The sequence below is a fragment of the Hypomesus nipponensis genome, chromosome 6 (genome assembly GCF_054491055.1).
Source record: "Hypomesus nipponensis isolate SF chromosome 6, ASM5449105v1, whole genome shotgun sequence".
NCBI lineage: Eukaryota > Metazoa > Chordata > Actinopteri > Osmeriformes > Osmeridae > Hypomesus > Hypomesus nipponensis.
In genome coordinates this window covers 11974941-11999381 of record NC_140366.1, presented here as the reverse complement: position 1 = coordinate 11999381, position 24441 = coordinate 11974941, and the positions used below count along the sequence as shown (strand labels likewise).

Below are 24441 nucleotides of genomic sequence, written 5' to 3'. Positions count from 1 at the left end.
CTAATGCAGGTAATCCCCATCAGTGACACTTTATCAAGTTCAAAATCTCCAAGATCTTGGCTCTGTGTTCTCATTGATAGTAGTGAAATAAACATTTAGCACTTTTATACTGATTTATTAGGCTGTTAGAATTGTACCAAAGATTTTTGGTACAATTTTAATCAGATCAAATTTACAATTAATAAAATGCTTCTAAAACGTCAAAATAGGAAAGGTGCCCTCAGTTTACTTAAAAAAAAGAATAACCTTATAATAAAACCCTATAATAATAATAATAATAATAATAAGACAACTTTGATATTATCAACTTGATAATCATTAATTGAATGATCAACTTGATAAACATTTTTTTTTTAAGAATAACCTTATAATAATACCCTACAATAATAATGATAATACAAATTTGATATTATCAACTTGATAATCATTAATTGAATGATCAACTTAATAAACATTTTCTATAAAGTACAATCGCCTGTGTTAAGCTGCCCTATAATGATGCATGCAAGCTAATCTTAAAAAAACATGATATAAATGGCTGACAACATTTCAATAATCACCAGAGGAGTCACTGGAAATCAAAGATTGGTTGATCTCACAATTCCAGTTGCCACTTGCTGAGTGATCTTAATCCCACCAGTATGGTGTTAAACCTTGTCACAATCAATCCCCTTGAATCAGAACAAGAACTGAGCTGTTTGGACTTTGGACCGTGTTGAAGATGAAATAATATGAATTTATTATGAATATGAAAGTAGCCTACTTCTATCAGCATTATTCTGGCTGAAGTTAGATTTATTTTGTATACTGAATTTAGTAATTTAATGTCTTACAAAAAAATCTGTGTGGACCTTGTTACTGCTGCTGTAACAGTGCTGTTGTACTCGATACTCTATTCTTAACCTTTGGCTTTACCAAAGGAGTTGTTTTCAGACCTCTTTGGTAGGCCGCCTTCATGAGAATCTACTGAAGTTCTTGGTGTAGGTGAAGAATTTCCCCCTTGATTTGTATGTGTATCTGTATGTAAACATTCATTCTTTTTTTAAATCATTTTACCTCATTAACTTAATTTTAACAATCCAGACTTTGAAATATTGCATCACTTATTTTTGATACCAAAAGAAAGGCCACTTTCTTAAAGGAAAGTGTTCTTCTCAACAAATCACAAATTGCAATTATTTGTTGAAATATTGATTTATGTGTCAGGTCAGACATTGCCTCGCTAAATCTGAATCATTCACATGCAGGTACCACATGAAGAAGCTGGCAAAGGGGATGAGGGTAATGCCGAGTCATGGCTGGTCCTTGACTTTCAGTGCCTTCTGTCCAAAACGTGCAAAGTTGCTTTCCCTTTTATCAAAGGGTGTCCTGGTCATGTGTCCAAAGCCTCAGGCAATCTCAGAGTGATTAGAAAGGCTTTTTGTTCTATCCTTAGACTCCTAGGGACCCGATTAGCAGGTAGGCCCGTGTTGGGGGAGGGCTTTTGAACTGGCTGTTCCGTCATCTCCTCGTTCGCACAGAAGGCACAAGGCTTGGCGTCTCATTCGGAGTGTACTTCCCATTCTTTGGGGAAGATTTTTTTTGGGGAAAGATGTACTGTTATCCATTTTTGATGGATTTATTCATGTTTGGTTGAATCATGATTGTAGACTGTGTAAGTATACTGAGCTTTTACTCAATGTTGCATTTGTACTGTAGAAGATGGAATGGAAGCAAAAAGTTAAACCCGCAGGTCAAAGAACAGAAAGCAAGAGGGTGTGGGTCTAGCAAGAGGTGCACACCTACCTTCAGGTTTTTAGACAGGTTGGTACCAGACAGTCTAAAGGAGTATTGGTTTTGATACATTGAAATAGACCAGTCATTTAAATCATATTGTAGGGAAAACAACTGCAATATTGTCAGTCAACTGTCCTCTGAAACTTTTCTCAATCTTGCCCTCAGGAATGAGAAGGCGGTTTTTGCACCAACTTCTGACCATAAAACCATTTTCAATAAAGCAATAGGCAAAGGTTAATGAAAAAAAGTTGACCTTTTCCTACCTGTCTGCAACCAACAAACATCAAGCCACACAAAGATACAGAACAGCTTATGACAGCTAGAATACAAAGATGATATACTCATCCAGTTTCTAAAAAAGTTGTAGAATGGCTAAACTGTACATCCGTTCTGTAGCCATGTACTTCTGTACAATGACTTTGCACAGGCAGTAAAATTATTATTTATGCAGTCACTTACATGGGGTTTCTTCATGTATTGTCTTTCAAGATGCTGCCTCAAACTGTTATGTATGATATCAGCACAGGCACACAGTTTGCCACTAACAGACAGTGTTTCTGACATGTTTTGAGAAATAAAATGATTTCCCACTTTGTAGCTGAATGGTTTTACACCTTAGGGTTGGTGAGGTTATCATCGAAAGCAGAATTCAGAGAGGCCTGTGTCTGGGGGACATGAAGCTGTCTTGATCCTCGGCAGCTAGAATGATGCGTTTTTATCTGTAACCCCTTTATTGAGACACATTCCTTGCGGCAAAAACTGATAATCTGTGATGTGTTTGGTTCACAGTTACATATTCTCACAGTGTAAACCGATGCACTATTCTGCTAAAGAGATCCTTGATTTCATCATCCACAATTCAGCTAAAGAGAAAGTACTTTGTCAACATGAGGCTTTTCAATAGGTATACCTTAATCTACCTCTTTACATGCACATCCAGTTCCTTAGCAGTGTAAATAACAAGGTCTACTCTAAACTTTATGCTCAAATGCTTTAAACAGTTATATTAAGAACTCCTACAACTGTCTTAAAGTTAATGCCTGAGTGTTCATACAAACCAGAATAACTTTTTTCAACTCAAGGTGTATCGTAAGCCAATCAAGTGACAATTGACAGGCTGTAGTGGCTCTCTGTAAACTGGTATTAGCCCAAAAGCAAACTATGAAAGATTACGTAATGAAACATAAGTTTCTAAGGCCATGTTGTGTATACATGTATACAGACTGTAATAGATTACAATCTTTCACATGTTGTTATCTGGAAAATTGTGTCCTGATAGCCATGTGATTCTTGAAAAAGTCATATAATTATTGTATTTTGACCTGTTCTTGCAATCTTCAGTATGGCCTACTTTTTGTATTGCTGACTGAATATTTAACTCTCAGTCATTTCTGGCACTTGTTAGTAAGCTTAGGCTAGCTTACGTTCCTTTCCTCTCAACACAAGATCGAAGGGCTACATTATCTTAAAGTCTCCACATTGTATCTATCCATGAACAGTGTGCTTATTCAGTGCTTGTATTTATGTATATTTTTAGTGGGTAATCCTAGCATTATAGACAGATGTATTGAACTGTGGCTTAGTTGTATGCTTAGCTTCATACAACCAGGACTTGAAACCATCGTCCACTTTCTCTGTCAGTGAGGACTTAAGCTTTTTATTTTGATGAAGCTTCTTTCCTCTCACTGCCTTTGTTATACTGTCTCAGATGTCTTCACAATCTGTTGATGTAAAAAATAAACAGTTGTATTTTGTTAAAGATATCAATACAAACACCCAGTTGTATGGTTCCAGGTAAAGGTTTCATTCTACTGACAGAACTCATGTGAAGCCCTGCTAAGCCATTTATACTTCTCAAACTCCGTTATGGACAGACGCACGCACGGAGTCGGACGGATTGGTTGAATTTATACTACTCCGACGGCTCTGCGTGCTGAAAGCAATCACTGCCAGAACAGTAGGTGGCGCTGCACTGGGATGCTAGCTAGGTTATTGAAAAGTCGGAGCAAGTGTACAAATGAGCCGTTTCATCAATAAAATAAGCAAATTTTCAGCAACTACACTGCCCATTTCTCGTCACATTTTAATTCAGATGCTGATTTACATGTACAGTTTATCTGAAATATGAATTGTAAAAACTTAAAACAATGGCGGTCAAAGGATTCTGTACTCTTGTTGGTCATGGCAACCCCGCCCCTGACGCAAGCGGTTCTTAATACGGACCAATCACAAACAAAGTGTATCCGTAAATGACGGACTGACGGACGAATAGTCAGGAAAATCGGGAGGTGCACGTAGAGCTCTCTGAGGGGTTCGGAGAGGGCACGGAGAGGGAGTTCCTTGACGGAGAAGGCGTTCCCTGTGTGCATGTCCGTAAAACGCAGAAGTATAAATTGGCCTTTAGACTTATCATCTTAAGAGTTTGAACATCTGATTAAGGACTTCAGTTCACTTCCATGAAAACATTGAGAAAAGAACATTAATGTAAAAGTGTAGAGTGAGCGTCGAGACTCAAATTATCATATCACCCGCTAACACTGTTTGACATTGAGAGAAGAGTAAGTGGATTTGTGCTTGAAATGTTAGGTGGCCTGCACACATTTACAGTACATTCAATCCTAGATTTGAGTACACAATAACACTATGGTGATGTTAATGATGCAGGCTTAGTGTGTTGTCAAACCTTGACAGGGATGTAAGTGGTGTCAGATATTGTTAACCTAGCTCTTTATGTTCTATTCCAGTTAGGGATGATTGGAAGGAACACATTCACCCAGTGGATGTCCCTGAACAGTGTGACCACGACAACCATTTTCACTCCCATCTACCTCCGTTGACCGGTACGGGACCACATTCGCACGGCTGAGACACACTTACGCCCAGAGCAGGAACCTGCTAGTGTCCGGCAGGAAAAGTGAAGATGGCCTCCCACAAGCGTAGTTACCAGTGCTTTGATGGTTTTGTGGATGATGCGCACCAAAAACCTTCACTTCCTGCCGGTCTACACTCTTCCTCCCGTGGTTTTTCCCACCAGGAGCCAACCAATATCCAGGCATGCTACCTTTGCAACGAACACAAACAGGCCCATGATATGGGAGTAGAGGCGAGAGGGGCCCAGTCCTCTGCCTGGTACCATCCCCATCACCACCAACACCAGCAAGCTCACAGGAGGCTCACCCGACCTGAGGAGACCCCTGTTGAACACTCTGGCCACCACTACCACCTCCCTCACCTCCCTCAGCGGGACAAGAAGAAGGTGGTGCTGGTGAAAAACAGTGACCCCTCTATTCGGAGGACCATAGTGCTGCATCGCAGGAGCCTGCGCAGCATGGGGCTCTTTCTGGATGAGGTTTCGGAGTTCATGCAGTACCACATCAGGAAACTGTACACACTGGAAGGCCGCAAGGTGAGAACACTTACACTTGGAGCAAACAAATGTTATATCATGGCCTACATAAGGTTTACTGTGCTGTCCTAGATGATGCCTAGATTGTGCAATGTTACCTGAGTCAGTTGGATTTTGCAACAACAAAAAAACATTAATGGATAGTCAGCTCCTAAAAATGTATTTTCCTGTATCATTTTGTGCATTCAGTTTGAGTGCTTTTATAAAACAACCTCTTGCGACACAGTTTTTAAAAATGATATGATCTAAAGAGCAAGCAATACTTAACAGAGAGCCTGTCAGGCTTAGAGTTGAGGAGATGAGTGAAAGAGAGGCCTCTAGTGATATGACTTAGGATAACCACATATTTAAATACTTATTCAAGAGTTTTTCGGCTTAGAAGGGCAGTCAATGTTCCCATCATTCAAAAACACATATTTCTCAAATTATTCTTGAGATGAGATATGAGATTTGGTTTACCAAATAACAATGGCTAATATCTGTGACACTAAAAGACACACACAAGATACAGTTCAGGCACACTACAAATTCCCCCAGGCTTAGAGATAGGCCTATGTTTTAAGCAGGAGTCAGTCGCTAGATTGGAGCTGGTGTTTCCTGTCTTTTGGGACAGTCTCTCCTATATACCTTACCCACCACCAGCAGCTGTATTCTCAGTGGTAGCAGGCATATCCTCCTATTAGCACTACCCCCCAGCATGTACTTCCCAGGGTAAACATGCTGTAAAGCACAGCAAAGCTTTCCATTGGGGCCTTTTAGCTTGCGCTTTCCACAAGGATGCGACCGTACTAAAACCATCCCTACGGCAGCAATGATGACTTCATATTTATATGGATCTATTGATATTCAGTAGCCATTTGAAATTGCTTGGATATTTAGCAAGCAGGGAAATTATTACATTGGCACCTTTGAGTTTTTTTCCTCTCCACAATAAATAATAAAGCTACCACAATGAAAACATGCTACAGGAATGGTTTGTGAGGATCCATAATGAGGTTGTAAGAAGTATAAAGAGTGTAATCTTGTGTTTATGATGAATTTATATGTGGACAAAAATTGTGTTTCCTAACAAAGGAATGAAGTTGTCTTGTCCTAATCATAGTAAAACAGAATCTAAAAATAAATATAAAAGTTCATAATTTAATGAAAAGTTATATTAATCAGTTCATATGTTAAACCAGCAATTATATATTGCCTGCTATAACTGCCGGAGATCTGGCAGTTATAGTAGGCTTCTTCATACTTTTTGATGTGTCTTTTGGGAAAACAACAAGGATATTCCCTCACATAGAAGGTGGGAAATGCTTAAACTCTGTGGAATAACCATTAATCTTGGTCAAATCTAAGCTATTTTGAAAGAGAAGAAACAGGTCAATGTTGAGAATACACACACCAGCTTGAGACCAGTAGTCTTTCAGAAATGCATCCTCCACACTGGCAATTAATTATCTTCATCTGGGTTTCGTGTGTCTCTGGATAAAGTAATTTATCTGTTTTGACTGCTGTACATTTCCACAACTAAGAACTGCTCTATCAGCACAACTGTATGTATTCAAAAGTAAAGTAATTTGATAAAAAACATTTCCACACATCACCATTCATCTAACCGCCATTATTTTCTTAAAATGTTCATGGGTCTGATACTAAAGCTGTGATAGATAATTGGCTTTTGTGCAGCCATCTTAATGTAAAAGTTACTTGTATTACTGTATTACCTCTCCAGCTAATGAAATTGTGTTAAATCTGATGTACTAACTTGTTTAAATAAGGTATTTAAAAGAGCACAGAGAAAGACTGATATTATTGACTCATACTGCACTTAAACATGAATACCCTATCTGTGAAATACCAGCAACTTTATTTAATCAATTTGGGGTTTAATATGGTATTACACAGTAATTTCCTACATTCACACATGGATTTGGACAAAGAAAAGAGACAAGTTGGAAAGACAAATTAATGCCCAACCGCAAAAGATTGCAGAAGGAATTACGACCTAAGCAAATACTTTATTTTGACTCCAGTATGGAGATTCCACTTAAGACAGTGTATCACACAAATTTAGAAGTAGAGGGTGTCCTTGTGCAAATAAATCATGCTGTAATTATTCTTAGTGTTATGGATTACAATGACCAAGACCAGGTCTACTGTTTCCCCATCGTCAGCACACTTGTTAGGCTGCTTCACATAGTGACAATGGAGGCTGGCCAGGGACAGACTGCACTGTCACCTCAGGTGGTTCTTATTAGATTATCCTGTGTTAGGATTACAATCCAGATGACACCGTTAGACCCATTGATGCAAGCATGTTGTGAATACTGACAATGACACAACAGTTCCTCTGTGTTCATATAACACAAGTAATAACAGTGGTTGTAAATACAATTTAGTAATATTCACTTGAAATATAACAAACAAGTAAGGAATGGATAAAGAAATAATATATAATGATCAACTTGTTGTATTAATAAATATCTATACCTTCTGTTTCAGATTGACAGCATTCAGAGTCTCTTTCAGTGCCCCAGTGTGGTGGTCTGTGTAGGGAGTGAGCCTTCACACCCTATCATTATTGAGAATTTTCGGCAAAACTTAGATGACAGACTTCCACGGCTAACACCAAGGTCAAGGTCCAGTGTCTGCAGTGAGGCCCAAGAGAGCAAGAAAAGCGGTATGAATACATATTGTAAACCAATAAATATTTTTGTTATTGGTTTATTTAATAATTGGTTAGCAAATATCAGATTCTTTAAGAAACATATTATTGTCTTCTGTCAACAATTCCTTTTGATAGCAATTCAAACTATTCAACATTTTACACTTGCCGATTAATTAATACTATAATTCACCAAAATTGTTACTCTCTATTTATTCAAATGTATGCATTATCCAATCAATTTCTTGGTTACTGCAGTGAATTTTGGACTTGAAACAAAGAAGAGCACTATCCACCCAAGATCTGAATCAAGCAACCGGTCTGCAAGACATTCAGAATCATCAGAAAAGTCATTTCCAAATGGACTGAACTCTGCATCAACAGGACACGAGCCCTGTCCTCACACAGGGGAAGAGATGATGGATGATGACATAGAAAAAAGGGTGCTTGTAAACAAAGATGGCAGCTTGTCGATGCAGATGAAGGTTCGGTTCCGGATAATGAATGACGAGACATTACACTGGTCCACGGAAATAAAAAAGGTATCAGGGACAAAATCTAATTATCCCCATGGGCAGCATATGAACTACTACCTCCAACAAAGTAGTGTTGAGAGCTGTTCAGAACCAGAATCTGTCTCAGTGGGTGAAGATGACAATGTGTACATCACAAAGCTTCATGAAAAGCACCTGGAGGAATCACATTGTCCACACTGCTGTAGTCATTGCAAGGAGTATGACATGTGGAAAAACCCAATCTCGGGTACACAGGGCATCCCTCATCAATGCAGATCCTCCAGCTCCAGTGCCTCCTCACACACAATGGTCTGTAAAAAGACATTGGTGGAAAGAACTGTATCCAGGTCTAGTGAGGAGTACACTGAGCATGTGGTTGAGAAGGCAACATGCATTCAGCAAACTGTTGAAGAGAGGGACACAGTTGAATACTGCACCATCAACCGCTGTTGTAACAGAAGTGAGGTGTCTAAGAGTGAGATTATTGATGAAACTCAGGCCACAGACAATGGTGAGACTACACCAGATAGTCCATCTTCACAACCATCAAATGACTCCCAAAATGACCAAGTTAGTGTCAAAATCACAAATGTTTCAGATGGGGAGGAACGACCAATGTCTGCTATAAGTGCGTCCTCTCAAATCCTGGCATCTTTCAAGGAGGATCAAGATGAGGAGGATGACGACCTTCCACCAAGTGCTTCGAGAGCAGCTTCATGTTCCCAGAATAGTAACCTTGAAGATGAAGAGGCCACCCAAAGTGCAGTTTTGAGTACAACGCCTATGCATCATTTGTCCCCTCGGCCTCCAAGCAAGGCATCTACCTGTTCTGTGCGGTCTGTCAAGTCCAGAAAGGTCGCTAAGACTGTGTCCTCAGAAGTAAATAGACCTGATGATCAGGCTGACTGTAACAAGCGGCCAGCCAGTGAATTTTCATCTACTTCAAAATGTTCCACAAAATCCCAAAAGTGTCAACATGGAGCATCTGATAAAGCATTTCCAGATGAATCGAAGGCCACTCATGATGATAATGAACCCTTAGTGGACACTGAGGAAAAAGACATCAAACCTGAGGAGAGGACGGTGAGCACGATGTCTGCCAAATCAAATGTCTCTACAAGATCAAGTAAATCAACAGCTGAAGGAAAAGAAGTGGAAAAAAGAGAAGGATCGTCCAGTGCCATGTCTGTCAAATCCAAAGCCTCTGTAAAATCAAGTGAATCCAAAGTAAAAGAGAGTTTGGGGAATGAAGATCAGCACACAGGGAAAAGATCAACAAGTGCCATGTCAGTTAAATCAAATGCCTCTACAAAGTCCACGTCTGGTGTGTTAAAGCTTGCACCTAAAGAAAACAAAATAGATTCAGAGTCAATTATATCAGACATGGCAGCTCAAGAAAATACTGAAGGATCTCCTGAAGATTATGCTGAGATAAAAAATGAGGAATGTAAAGAGAGGGCATCCAGCTCTGTGTCAGTTAAATCAAATGCTTCAAAACGCTCAAAGAAGTCTTTAATTTCTAATGTTCCGGTTGAAGAAGCGGCAACTGAGGAGAGAGTTCCAAGTGTTATGTCTACCAAGTCTAATGCTTCTGCTACTTCACAGAAGTCCAAATCTTCTGCAGTACCACCCAAAGATAATGTAGAAGATCCTGAAGCCGATGAAGAAAGAGCCCCTACGGCTATGTCAGCAAAGTCTAATGTGTCTGCAAGGTCGAGGAAATCCAAAGCTTCTGAAATTCCTGCTGACAATGATGGTAGAGATGTAGACGAAGATACTGAAGAGAGAACCCCTAGTGCAATGTCCAATGCTTCTGTAAGATCAAGGAGGTCAAAAGCATCTAAAGGTCCAGCTGGAGAGGTAGAGGAAATTGAAGACAGAGCACCTAGCGCTATGTCAGCTAAGTCAAATGTTTCTGGAAAGTCAAGGAATTCACAAACTTCTGAAGCACGACCTGAAGATAATGTAGAAGAAGAAGCTCAAAATATGGATGCAGAATCAGCGGCTGAAGAAAATGCAGAGAAAGAAGCAGATGTAGAGGAGAGGGCCCCTAGTGCTATGTCAGCAAAGTCAAATATTTCTGCTAGATCAAGGAATTCTAAAGCTTCTGATATTCCTGTTGAAGAAGATGCAGAAGAAGAACCAGAAGATAATGCAGAAGAAAAGCAAGTGCAAGACAATCCAGAAGAGGAAGAAGAATCAGTCAAAGAGAGGGCCCCTAGTGCTATGTCAGGAAAGTCTAATGTGTCTGCAAGGTCGAGGAAGTCTAAAGCTTCTGATATTTCTGTTGAAGCGGAAGCAGAAGATGAACCAGAAGATAATGCAGAAGAAGCACCAGTGCAAGACAATCTAGAAGAGGAAGAAGAATCAGTCGAGGACAGGGCCCCTAGTGCTCTGTCAGCAAAGTCAAATATTTCTGCAAGATCAAGGAAGTCTAAAGCTTCTGATATTCCTGTTGAAGAAGATGCAGAAGATAATGCAGAAGAAGCACCAGTGCAAGACAATTTAGAAAAGGAAAAAGAATCAGTCGAGGAGAGGGCCCCTAGTGCTCTGTCAGCAAAGTCTAATGTGTCTGCAAGGTCGAGGAAGTCTAACGTTTCTGATATTCCTGTTGAAGCGGACGCAGAAGATGAACCAGAAGATAATGCTGAAGAAGCACCAGTGCAAGACAATCCAGAAGAGGAAGAAGAATCAGTTGAGGAGAGGTCCCCTAGTGCTATGTCAGCAAAGTCAAATATTTCTGCAAGATCAAGGAAGTCTAAAGCTTCTGATATACCTGTTGAAGCGGACGCAGAAGATGAACCACAAGATAATGCAGAAGAAGCCCCAGTGCAAGACAATCCAGAAGAGGAAGAAGAAGCACTTGAGGAGAGGGCCCCTAGTGCTATGTCAGCAAAGTCTAATGTGTCTGCAAGGTCGAGGAAGTCTAACGTTTCTGATATTCCTGTTGAAGCAGACGCAGAAGATGAACCAGAAGATAATGCAGAAGAAGCACCAGTGCAAGACAATCCAGAAGAGGAAGAAGAATCAGTTGAGGAGAGGTCCCCTAGTGCTATGTCAGCAAAGTCAAATATTTCTGCAAGATCAAGGAAGTCTAAAGCTTCTGATATTCCTGTTGAAGCGGACGCAGAAGATGAACCACAAGATAATGCAGAAGAAGCCCCAGTGCAAGACAATCCAGAAGAGGAAGAAGAAGCACTTGAGGAGAGGGCCCCTAGTGCTATGTCAGCAAAGTCTAATGTGTCTGCAAGGTCGAGGAAGTCTAACGTTTCTGATATTCCTGTTGAAGCGGACGCAGAAGATGAACCAGAAGATAATGCTGAAGAAGCACCAGTGCAAGACAATCCAGAAGAGGAAGAAGAATCAGTTGAGGAGAGGTCCCCTAGTGCTATGTCAGCAAAGTCAAATATTTCTGCAAGATCAAGGAAGTCTAAAGCTTCTGATATACCTGTTGAAGCGGACGCAGAAGATGAACCACAAGATAATGCAGAAGAAGCCCCAGTGCAAGACAATCCAGAAGAGGAAGAAGAAGCACTTGAGGAGAGGGCCCCTAGTGCTATGTCAGCAAAGTCTAATGTGTCTGCAAGGTCGAGGAAGTCTAACGTTTCTGATATTCCTGTTGAAGCAGACGCAGAAGATGAACCAGAAGATAATGCAGAAGAAGCACCAGTGCAAGACAATCCAGAAGAGGAAGAAGAATCAGTTGAGGAGAGGTCCCCTAGTGCTATGTCAGCAAAGTCAAATATTTCTGCAAGATCAAGGAAGTCTAAAGCTTCTGATATTCCTGTTGAAGCGGACGCAGAAGATGAACCACAAGATAATGCAGAAGAAGCCCCAGTGCAAGACAATCCAGAAGAGGAAGAAGAAGCACTTGAGGAGAGGGCCCCTAGTGCTATGTCAGCAAAGTCTAATGTGTCTGCAAGGTCGAGGAAGTCTAACGTTTCTGATATTCCTGTTGAAGCGGACGCAGAAGATGAACCAGAAGATAATGCAGAAGAAGCACCAGTGCAAGACAATCCAGAAGAGGAAGAAGAATCAGTTGAGGAGAGGACCCCTAGTGCTATGTCAGCAAAGTCAAATATTTCTGCAAGATCAAGGAAGTCTAAAGCTTCTGATATTCCTGTTGAAGAAGATGCAGAAGATAATGCAGAAGAAGCACCAGTGCAAGACAATTTAGAAGAGGAAGAAGAATCAGTCGAGGAGAGGGCCCCTAGTGCTCTGTCAGCAAAGTCTAATGTGTCTGCAAGGTCGAGGAAGTCTAACGTTTCTGATATTCCTGTTGAAGCGGACGCAGAAGATGAACCAGAAGATAATGCAGAAGAAGCACCAGTGCAAGACAATCCAGAAGAAGAAGAAGAATCAGTTGAGGAGAGGTCCCCTAGTGCTATGTCAGCAAAGTCAAATATTTCTGCAATATCAAGGAAGTCTAAAGCTTCTGATATACCTGTTGAAGCGGTCGCAGAAGATGAACCACAAGATAATGCAGAAGAAGCCCCAGTGCAAGACAATCCAGAAGAGGAAGAAGAAGCACTTGAGGAGAGGGCCCCTAGTGCTATGTCGGCAAAGTCTAATGTTTCTGCAAGATCAAGGAAGTCTAAAGCATCTGATATTCCTGTTGAAGAGGAAGCAGAAAAAGAACCAGAAGATAATGCAGAAGAAGCACCAGTGCAAGACAATCCAGAAGAGGAAGAAGAATCAGTCGAGGCAAGGGCCCCTAGTGCTATGTCAGCAAAGTCTAATGTGTCTGCAAGGTCGAGGAAGTCTAAAGCTTCTGATATACCTGTTGAAGCGGACGCAGAAGATGAACCACAAGATAATGCAGAAGAAGCCCCAGTGCAAGACAATCCAGAAGAGGAAAAAGAAGCACTTGAGGAGAGGGTCCCTAGTGCTATGTCGGCAAAGTCTAATGTTTCTGCAAGATCAAGGAAATCTAATGCATCTGAGATTGCTGATGACAATGATGCCCAAGATGTGCAGGAAGATACTGAAGTGAGAACCCCTAGCGCAATGTCAGATAAGTCCACTGCTTCTGTAAGATCAAGGAGGTCAAAAGCGTCAAGAGGTCCATCTGAAGAAGGAAATGAAATTGAAGAGCGGGCACCTAGTACTTTGTCTGTTAAATCCAATGTTTCTGTCAGATCAAGGAAGTCCCAAGCCTCTAAGCCTTCCCCTGAAAAGAATGCAGAGGACCAAGAAGAAGCTGAAGAGAGAGCACCTAGCGCAATGTCAGCCAAATCTAATGTTTCTTCCAGGTCAAGGAAGTCAAAAACGTCTGATGCCTCACCCGTAGACAATGCTGAAGACCAAGAAGCAGGCAAAGAGATGGATGCAGAATCAGCGGCTAAAGAAAATGCAGAAGAAGAAGAAGCACTTGAGGAGAGGGCTCCTAGTGCTATGTCAGCAAAGTCTAATGTGTCTGAAAGATCAAGGAAGTCAAAGATTTCAGAAGTTCCTCCTGAAGAAGTAGAAGATCCAGAAGCTGATGAAGAACGAGCCCCTAGTGCTATGTCTGCCAAGTCAAATGTTTCTGCAAGATCAACAAAATCTAAAGCATCCGAGATCCCTCTTCTTGATGATGCCCAAGATGTGCAAGAAGATACTGAAGAGAGAACCCCTAGCGCAATGTCAGTTAAGTCCACTGCTTCTGTAAGATCAAGGATGTCAAAAGCATCTAAAGGTCCAGCTGAAGAAGAAAAGGAAATTGAAGAGCGGGCACCTAGTACTTTGTCTGTTAAATCCAATATTTCTGTCAGATCAAGGAAATCCCAATCCTCTAAGCCTTCCCCTGAAAAGAATCCAGAGGACCAAGGAGCAGCTGAAGAGAGAGCACCGAGCACAATGTCAGCCAAGTCAAATGTTTCTTCCAGGTCAAGGAAGTCAAAAACATCCGAAGCACCACCTGAAGACAATGAAGAAGACCAAGAAGCAGGCCAAGAGATGGATACAGAATCAGCGGCTGAAGAAAATGCAGATGAAGAAGAAGCACTTGAGGAGAGGGTTCCGAGTGCTATGTCGGCAAAGTCTATGGTTTCTGTAAGATCAAGGAAGTCTAAAGCTTCTGATATTCCTGTTGAAGAGGATGCAGACAATGTAGAGGAAGAACCTGAATATAATGCTTCAGAAGCACCAAAGCAAGAGAATCCAGAAGAGGAAGAAGAATCAGTCGAGGCAAGGGCCCCTAGTGCTATGTCAGCAAAGTCAAATGTTTCTGCAAGATCAACAAAATCTAAAGCATCTGAGATTCCTCCTGATGATGATGCCAAAGATGTGCAAGAAGATTCTGAAGAGAGAACCCCTAGTGCAATGTCAGCTAAGTCCACTGCTTCTGTAAGATCAAGGATGCCAAAAGCATCCAAAGATCCAGCTGAAGAAGTAGAGGGAATTGAAGAGCGGGCACCTAGTGCTTTGTCTGTTAAATCCAATATTTCTGTCATATCAAGGAAGTCCCAAGGCTCAAAGCCTCCCCCTGAAGAGAATGCAGAGGACCAAGAAGCAGCTGAAGAGAGAGCACCTAGCACAATGTCAGCCAAGTCTAATGTTTCTTCCAGGTCAAGGAAGTCAAAAACGTCCGAAGCACCACCTGAAGACAATGAAGAAGAACAAAAAGCAGGCCAAAAGATGGATGCAGAATCAGCGACTGAAGAAAATGCAGAAGAAGAAGAAGCAATTGAGGAGAGGGTTCCTAGTGCTATGTCAGCAAAGTCTAATGTTTCTGCAAGATCAAGGAAATCTAAAGCTTCTGAGATTCCTGCTGACAATGATGCCCAAGATGTGGAGGGAGATACTGAAGAAAGAACTCCTAGTGCAATGTCAGCTAAGTCCAATGCTTCAGTAAGATCAGCAAGGCCAAAAGCATCTAAAAGTCCAGCTGAAGAAGTAGAGGAAATTGAAGAGCGGGCACCTAGTGCTTTGTCTGTTAAATCCAGTATTTCTGTCAGATCAAGGAAGTCCCAAGCCTCAAAGCCTTCCCCTGAAGAGAATGCAGAGGACCAAGAAGAAGCTGAAGAGAGAGCACCTAGCGCAATGAAGGCCAAGTGTAATGTTTCTGCCAGGTCAAATAAATCAATTATTTCTGAGATTCCTGATGACAATGATACAAAAGATGTGGAAGACGATACTGAGGAGAGAACCCCAAGTGCAATGTCAGCTAAGTCCACTGTATCTGCAAGATCGAGGAAGTCCAAAGCTTCAGATCTTCCAACTGTTGAAGTTGAGGACACTGAAGAGAGAGCCCCTAGTGCTATGTCAGCCATGTCATGTGTTTCTGCAAGATCAAGGAAGTCCAAAGCATCTGCAATTCTTGTACAAGAAAATGAACTGGAGGAATCAGAGGAGAGAGCGACCAGTGCACTGTCAGCAAAGTCCAATGCTTCTGGTATATCACGGAAATCAAAAGCTTCAAAAGCATCTCCTGAAGAAAATGCAGAAGCTTATGTAGAGAGGGCTTCTAGTGCTTTGACTGCAAAATCAAATGTCTCAGCGAGATCTGGGAAGTCTAAAGTGACCTCTGAAGCTCCAGCCGAAGAAAATAATAAGGCAGTGTCTGACTCACCAGCAAACAAAAATAATGAAACTGAGGATCGGGCAACAAGCATATTGTCTGAAAAGTCAAATATTTCAGCAAGATCAAAGAAAACCAAAGGTTCTGAAATTCCTACTGAGAGGAATGTGGAGGGGGGCATGGGAGAAACCAGGAGAACCCCCAGTGTTATGTCTATTAAATCAAATGTTTCTGCTAAATCAAACTTGTCTAAGAGGTCTGAAATTGTTGCTGAAAAGACCACTGATTCTGAGGACAGAGCAGCCAGTGTTATTTCTGCAAAGTCTAATTTATCTGCAAAATCTAAGAAATTTAAAATGTCTGAGGTCCCAGGGGTGGTAAACCATTCAAATGGAGAAGAGGAAGATAAAGCCCATACGGCAATGTCGGTTACATCAAAGGGTTCTATATCTGCCAGATCCAAAGCATCAGATATATTAAAATGTGATCACTGTAACTCCAAATTGCAAGAGGCTTCATCAAGTCCAGGATCTTCCTCTAGACATATTTCAAATGCCTCTGTGCACTTGGAGTCTGCGAAATCTAAACACAAAGAATCAACTTATTTGGAGGTAGATGGAAATAAAATAACTGATGATACCAATAGTGAAAATGGGAGTCATCGTTCAGTGAAGACTAGTAAGTCCAGTAAAAAAACTGCATCAGAGAGACTTAGCCCAAGACCACCAAAAGGAAGCCCAAGTAAGAGTAAACATCCCGTTATTCTCTTTGGCGGTTCCATGGCGGACAGCAAGACTGAGAACGAATCTCCACTAAATGGAGATTCTAAATCCAACATCTCTGAAAGAACATGCAATGAAGCTTTGAAATGTAGGCACAGGAGAGGCAGTGTCTCCTCATGGCAAGCAACAGAGGATGATGTCTGTGACATAGTTCCATCTAACCTACCAAATGCCTCTCCAAATGAGGTTGTGAATGAATGGCTGAAGAAAATTCCTTCAGACAGTGCTATGTATGACATTGCAGACGAATTCAATGAAAACTGTGATGGACTAGATACAACACATTCAACACAGGAATTAATACCAACAGATAAAGCAAACAGGATTGAGGAAACTGAAACCCCTGCAGAGTGTGTAATGCAGATTGGAGAAGAACTTGAAGAGACAAAAAAGGTACCTGATACTGACAGCCCAGTTGAGGCAGAGTCACAAGATTCTCCTCCCAGTACAGGTTCCAAAGTTGCATCAAGTAAATTCCATTCCTCAGTGCAGGTTATGAAAGTATTACTAAGTCCCACCCTTGATCGATGTAACAGTTTACCAGAGGTTTCATCAACTTATGGACGTAAACTAAGTACTTCAGCCAGAGGTCTCCTTGATTGTCTTGCGAAATTACAATTAATAGACTTTGATCCCACTGACACAAACACCAAAGATGCAAGATACCGGAGGCTGATGAATATCCTCCAGTCTCTGTGGTTATGTGACCCCTCAGAGAATGAGAAGAAGATAAAGCAGAATGAAACACCCAATGATCTGCGCTCTGTAGATGACAACCCTAAATCATCTTCTGGTGTGGATGTCAGTAGTGGCTCAACAGGTTCTGGCAAGAGCAGTGTTAACAGCGGTGTGCCACAGACACAAAATACACAGACCATTATAAAGGGGGATGAATCATTGGCAAATCTACAAAAAGTTGATGAAGCAGAGGAGGAGAGCCCAGAAACTGCAGGTGTGCCATCTGACCAGGCAACGCCTGACATACCCTGTGGGATTCAGTTAACATCAGACGAAGTGGAGAAAGGGATGGATGAAGATAAGCAACAAGAAGATGATGTCCCAGCATCAGATGAGACTATCAGAAGTGATGCCAGCCCACGAGAGTTATTAGAAACACCTCCATCCTCAGATAATAGCTCAAGAAACGACAACAATACACCTAAACTACCTGAAGAAGCTGAAACAAACCATCAGGAGGACACAAGCTCTGGCACTCCACCTTCTATTGTAAAAGCACATTTAGCTAAAAAGGTCTCTCAGGATCCTGACCCTGTCTGGGTAGTGAATTTGCTAAACAAACTAGAAAAGCAGTTTATGACACATTATGTTGATGCCATGGCTGAGTTTAAGATTAGATGGAACTTGGACGATAATGAACAACTTGACACCATGATAAGTGAGTTGAAAGATGAGGTACAGAGAAGAATACAAACAAGTATGGACAGAGAGCTAAGAAAAATTCATGGCAGAGCTGGAAGACCAAGACCTCCTAAAGAGGTAATGTCTCATGAATCATCGGCAAAAGCTGAGCAGCGACGAAAGAGGCTGAAAGTCATACGCGATCAGTCAATTGAAGCAGGAGTAGTACAAAGTGATGGTGATAACACTGCCACTGGAACATCTTTCAGTGACCAGCGAAGCGATGATGAATATTGCCCTTGTGACACATGTATCATGAAAAAAATGGCAGCTCGGCCTGCAGTTCTTGCTGAGGTCATGAGTACAGCTCCAGTTATGATGGATTTTGATTTGAGGAAAATTCTCCAAATGAAAAAGGAGGTGCCTGTATGTAAAGAAAACAAAACTGTATCCACAAAAGAAACAAAAGTTGCAGAAAAACTAGTTGAAAAAGTAATCCTTAAGGCGTTGAACACAGTGGAATATGATGATGAGTTTCAAAAAGTTAATGAAACAGAGAAAGACATGGTGGAAGGGAAGGAAGCTAAGAATGAATTAGAAGAAAGGGAAATGGCTGAAGCAATGACATTGAAAACAAATTTGGAAGAATGTGCAGAGGCAGTTATGGGTGAAGAGGAAGCAGTGGAAAATAAGAGTCCTGAAACAGGTACAGCTGAAGAAGAATTGTCCATAGGCAAGACTGCTGAGACAGTGACATATGAAAGTGAAGATAAGGCAATTGAGGAACTCACTGCCACAAAAGCTTCAGCTCAGAATGAATCAGTGGAAGATTGCATTGCTGAAGCAACATCTGCTGTGGATATTACAGAGAAACATGAATCTGCAGACATAGAAACTGCAGAAGCAGCCATAGCTGAAGATGAATCTGCAGAGGAAGAAATTGCAGAAGTAGTTTCAGCTAGTACATCTCTAGAAGAAGAAATAGCAGAACTAGCTGCAGTTGAAGATAAATCTGCAGAAGAAACTGCAGAAGGAGCTGTATATGAAACTGTCGATGAAACCGCGAAAGCAGTCACAGAAGATGAATCTGCAAACGAAGAAACTGCAGAAGCAGCCACAGCGAATGAATCTGCAGAAGAAGAAATAGCAAAAGAAGCTACAGCTGAGGATGAATCTGCAAAAGAAGAAACTGCAGAAGGAGCTACAGCTGAGGATGAATCTGCAGAAGACGAAACCACAGAAGCAGCTACAGCTGAGGATGAATCTGCAGAAGACGAAACTGCAGAAGGAGCTACAGCTGTGGATGAAACTGTTGATGAAACCGCAGAAGCAGTCACAGAAGGTGAATCTGCAAACGAAGAAACCGCAGAAGCAGGTACAGCTGAGGATGAATCTGCAGAAGAAGAAACCACAGAAGCAGCTACAGCTGAGGATGAATCTGCAGAAGAAGAAACCGCAGAAGCAGGTACAGCTGAGGATGAATCTGCAGAAGAAGAAACTGTAGAAGGAGCTACAGCTGAGGATGAATCTGCAGGAGAAGAAACTGCAGAAGCAGCTACAGCTGAGGATGAATCTGCAGAAGAAGAAACCACAGAAGCAGCTACAGCTGAGGATGAATCTGCAGAAGAAGAAACTGCAGAAGGAGCTACAGTTGAGGATGAATCTGCAGAAGAAGAAACTGCAGAAGCAGCTACAGTTGAGGATGAATCTGCAGAAGAAGAACCTGCAGAAGCAGCTACAGCTGAGGATGAATCTGCAGAAGAAGAAACTGCAGAAGCAGCTACAGCTGAGGATGAATCTGCAGAACAAGAAACTGCAGAAGCAGCTACAGTTGAGGATGAATCTGCAGAAGAAGAAACTGCAGAAGCAGCTACAGTTGAGGATGAATCTGCAGAAGAAGAACCCGCAGAAGCAGCTACAGCTGAGGATGAATCTGCAGAAGAAGAAACTGCAGAAGCAGCTACAGCTGAGGATGAATCTGCAGAACAAGAAACCGCAGAAGCAGCTACAGCTGAGGATGAATCTGCAGAAGAAGAAACTGCAGAAGGTGCTACAGCTGAGGATGAATCTGCAGAAGACGAAACCACAGAAGCAGCTACAGCTGAGGATGAATCTGCAGAAGACGAAACCACAGAAGCAGCTACAGCTGAGGATGAATCTGCAGAAGAAGAAACCGCAGAAGCAGCTACAGCTGAGGATGAATCTGCAGAAGAAGAAACCACAGAAGCAGCTACCGCTGAGGATGAATCTGCAGAAGAAGAAACCGCAGAAGCAGCTACAGCTGAGGATGAATCTGAAGAAGAAGAAACTGCAGAAGCAGCTACAGCTGAGGATGAATCTGCAGAAGAAGAAACTGCAGAAGGAGCTACAGCTGAGGATGAATCTGCAGAAGAAGAAACTGCAGAAGCAGCTACAGCTGAGGATGAATCTGCAGAAGAAGAAACCGCAGAAGCAGCTACAGCTGAGGATGAATCTGCAAAAGAAGAAACTGCAGAAGGAGCTACAGCTGAGGATGAATCTGCAGAAGAAGAAATTGCAGAAGGAGCTACAGCTGAGGATGAATCTGCAGAAGAAGAAACTGCAGAAGGAGCTAAAGCTGTGGATGAAACTGCTGATGAAATCGCGGAAGCAGTCACAGAAGATGAAACTGCCGATGAAACTGCGGAAGCAGCCACAGCAGAAGAATCTGCAGAAGAAGAAATAGCAGAAGAAGCTACAACTAATGAATCAGCTGAAGAAGAAACCGCAGAAGCAGCTACAGCTGAGGATGAATCTGCAGAAGAAGAAACTACAGAAGGAGCTACAGCTGAGGATGAATCTGCAGAAGAAGAAACTGCAGAAGTAGCTACAGCTGAGAATGAATCTGCAGAAAAAGAAACTGATCAAGTGACTACAGCTGATGAAGCAGTAGAAGAAGAGTCTGGTGAGGCTGCAACATCTGAAGATGAATCTGCAGAAAAAGAAACATGTGAAGCTTCAACAGTTGAAGATGAAGAAGCAGAAGATGAAAACACAGAAGCAAATACAGCTGAAGATGAATCTGCAGAAGAAGAAATTGATGAAGTAAAAACAACTGATGAGACAGCAGAAGATGAAACTGGTGAAGTGGCCACAGCTAAAGAGGAATCTGCAGAAGAAGAAACTGGTGGTGAAGGTGGAATTGCTGAAGAAACAGCAGGAGAAGAAACTGGTGAGGCTGCTTCAGCTGAAGATGGATCTTTAGAAGAAACTGGTGAGGCTGCTTCAGCTGAAGATGGATCTTTAGAAGAAACTGGTGAGGCTGCTTCAGCTGAAGATGGATCTTTAGAAGAAACTGGTGGTGAAGCTTCTGCAGTGGAAGGTGAAGCTGCAGAAGACAAAACTGCAGAAGCAACAGTGGAGGCAGAGGAAACAACTGACAATAAGGAAGAGACAGATGAAAATACAGATGCAAATGCAGACGACGATGAATTAGAAGGTGACACAGCAGGAGAGGAGGGGGAAGAAACAGCTGAAAATGAAGAAAATGATGACGATGAAGACATTGCAGAAAGTGAGACTGGAAAAGAAGAGTCAGCTGTACCCGAAACGACAGGAGATGAATCTGAAGGAGATCAAACAGCAGGAGAGGAGGGCGGTGAGACAGACAGTGCAATAGAAGAATCTGCAATAGAACATACTACAGAAAATGAGTCTGCAGAAGTGGAAAGTGCGGGGGAAGAGTCAGCTCAAGTTGATGATACAGGAGAAGAGTCTGCTGAAAGAGACAAAGATGAAAGTGAAGTAAAAGGTCATAGAGCGGCTGAGAAGAATTATGTTGGAGCCGCAAAACACAAACAAATCAGTAAGGTCAGAGACGTGATTCAGGATCTTCAAGAGGATTCTCCGCTAGAATCGAATGTTGAGGGAACTGAATGTCACGATGAGGTATCAGAACTGAAAGCAGACGATGAGGCAGAGGAAGGAGGAACATCAGATAATAATGAAGAACTGGAGGTAGAGGAAGAAGATGACGTAGAGGAGGAAGGTGGTGACAAGAACACAGATAATAAGGTCACTGTAAACCAAGTTATAGATATTACTGAGGCATCTGAAAAATATGAAGAAACCGATACAGCCAATGAAGAAGGCCACATCGGGAATCAAGGGACATCTGCAGATGGGGAGGATGAGGCAGAAGATGATGAATCTGAGCCAGAAGAAAAACTAGATGATGTAGAAGAAGACACTGTGACTCCCAATGAGGATAGGTCAGATGTGAGCATGCCAGTTGAGGAGACAGTAGTGACCTCATATGATGCCTTGATGAAATTGAGCGTCGACTCTGAAGATGGGGCCTATGCAGATGTTGAAGATTCAGAAACAGAAGTACACAATCCAGAGGAAATGATGGACTTTGAGACAGAGCGTGTTGACATCCACAAAGAGGAGAACAGGAAAGAGGATGAAAAGGAACTTGATGATGAAGCCAGTAAGGAGATGGAGGAGGAGAAGAGTATGGGTTCAGAGGAAGATGATGAAGAGACCAAAGAGGAACAAGAAAATCAGGAATCTGAAACTCTAGTTGAAGAATTGCAGAAGGAGTTTGAGGCAGTTGATGAGACTGCACAGGAAAATGATGAAACTGCACAAGACGAATCAAATGATGACGATCATACAACAAGCAAATCATCGACTGAAGATGATGATGAGGGTGATAAGTCACGCGAAATGAGCCTATCCACTCAGCCTACTAAATCTTCAGTGGAATCTCAACCCGGATCACTAGAAGAGGTCCTTGATCAGGAAACATGTCTTCGGAAAATGAAGGCCAAGTGAATATAGAGTCAACCAGTGAGGTTTAAGAGAAGCAACTCGTCTCCCTGAAGAAAATATCCCCAACCAGATCTGTTCAAGAAAGCCAAAGGGAAGTGACATAGCATAAGACGATTTAGATTTTTAACTTCATGCTTAGCAGAATGTTTTGTAAAATACCATATAAGCACTTTATAATAATACTACTACTATGACTGTGAGGGCGCACATACACAGGAACTGTAAGTAGAAAAGTTATGTTAAAAGGGAATATTGGAAAAAATACTTGAAAATATGCAAACTAACATTAAGGAGAATTTATTTTACAACTCAGGAAACACAATATTTGCTCCTGATGGCATATTGCCACTCATGTTGTTTGTTTTATAAGATGAGTCAGTATTAGTGCAATAACTTATCACTGTATTGAGTAGAATTGTTAAGGTTTACATTCTACTCAGCTGTAAGCCTTAGTCCTAAGGAGTTTACAAGTAAGGAACTACAAACAAATGGAGCATACTGTGTTTCATTAGTCAAGTACTGTATGTTAATGAAAAGTATCACAATCATACACTACAGAAACATAATAACGTGGTATGTGTTACATGTATTTTTGGCAACATGCTTTACTGCTGTCAATACCTATCCTCAGGTAGCTGGAGCCATTCATTACAAATAGTTGAATATAAAATATGAAAGATAAATAATTTAATCGTGTAACTTGTGGAGTTGACTTTGAATTAGATTACATTATGGTCACATTGACATTATCTATTTTAGAAAGAAATGCACTGAATATGACAGCCAGCTTGACAATACCCATATTGGTATTGAGTTTGAAAACCCCTGAATTCTCTGTCACTTTGTTTTTCCAACACCGGAATGTAAATTGGCAAGTGAAACATTATAACACTTCAAAAGTAGTAAATATATTTCAGGAGTATCAAAGCACATTTATTGTGAATTGCACCTCAGTCTCATAAGGTGTCAACCCTTGAAACGCACACATTGGGCCCCTTCCCACATTGGGCCCCTTCCCCAAATGGAAAGTATATATGCCTTAGAAGCTTCTTGATTTACATCAGTGTAAGCTATAAAACTAACATCTCCATTTGCTTATGTAACTATTAACCCTAAATCTGTACAGCCTAGTTGTTCCTATGGAAATGAAAAGCAATTGCCGCAACACTGTGCAATGTACCGTGTAGCTAAGGGGGCATCACACACCAACTGAAGGATAAGTGAAGTGTACTATTCTTTAGATTAATTTAACATGTTGAATCAGCTGTGCTCTGTCCACTGGAAAAATATAACCATTCAATGTGGAACAGATGTTTATGATGATGTGGCTACAGCAAATCAACAATTGCTGAATGTATGTATATAATTTATGATGAAATAAAATCTTAAAAGTCCTTGAAATGTTATTTGTGAAATATATTTACTATGCAAAACATAATGTAATTGGCCTTGTCTATGTGATCACAATAATGTGAGAACAAAATGTTCCATATAATGACATCCATGCCAATAAGACGTGGGCTATATTGAAGGTGGACGTCTATTACTAGCATGTCTTGACATTTGAATTAATCTCAAGTCCTTAATGGTAGGTAACATCCTAAGCAGGGATGGACAGAATTGTTTTGCTATTTTACGATGACAGTTTTTAA

The 24441-nt window shown here is 41.4% G+C and overlaps 1 protein-coding gene across 1 annotated transcript; it reads left to right on the top strand.

Annotated features, from left to right (window-relative positions):
- The first annotated feature begins 4696 nt into the window (after positions 1-4696).
- rp1l1b (rp1 like 1b) lies at positions 4697-22922 on the top strand. The gene is made up of 5 exons (XM_084700273.1): positions 4697-5182; positions 7676-7853; positions 8097-11620; positions 11726-14422; positions 14486-22922. The coding sequence occupies exons 1-5, from the start codon at positions 4697-4699 to the stop codon at positions 22790-22792; spliced, it is 15192 nt and encodes a 5063-aa protein (XP_084556399.1). The 3' UTR covers positions 22793-22922.
- The last annotated feature ends 1519 nt before the right edge of the window (positions 22923-24441 follow it).

Coding starts and splice junctions, on each gene's coding strand:
- rp1l1b (XM_084700273.1), top strand. CDS start 4,697: ATGGCCTCCCACAAGCGTAGTTACCAGTGCTTTGATGGTTTTGTGGAT. Junction 5,183..7,675: donor ACACACTGGAAGGCCGCAAG/GTGAGAACACTT, acceptor CTTCTGTTTCAG/ATTGACAGCATTCAGAGTCT. Junction 11,621..11,725: donor CAAGGTCGAGGAAGTCTAAC/GTTTCTGATATT, acceptor GAATCAGTTGAG/GAGAGGTCCCCTAGTGCTAT.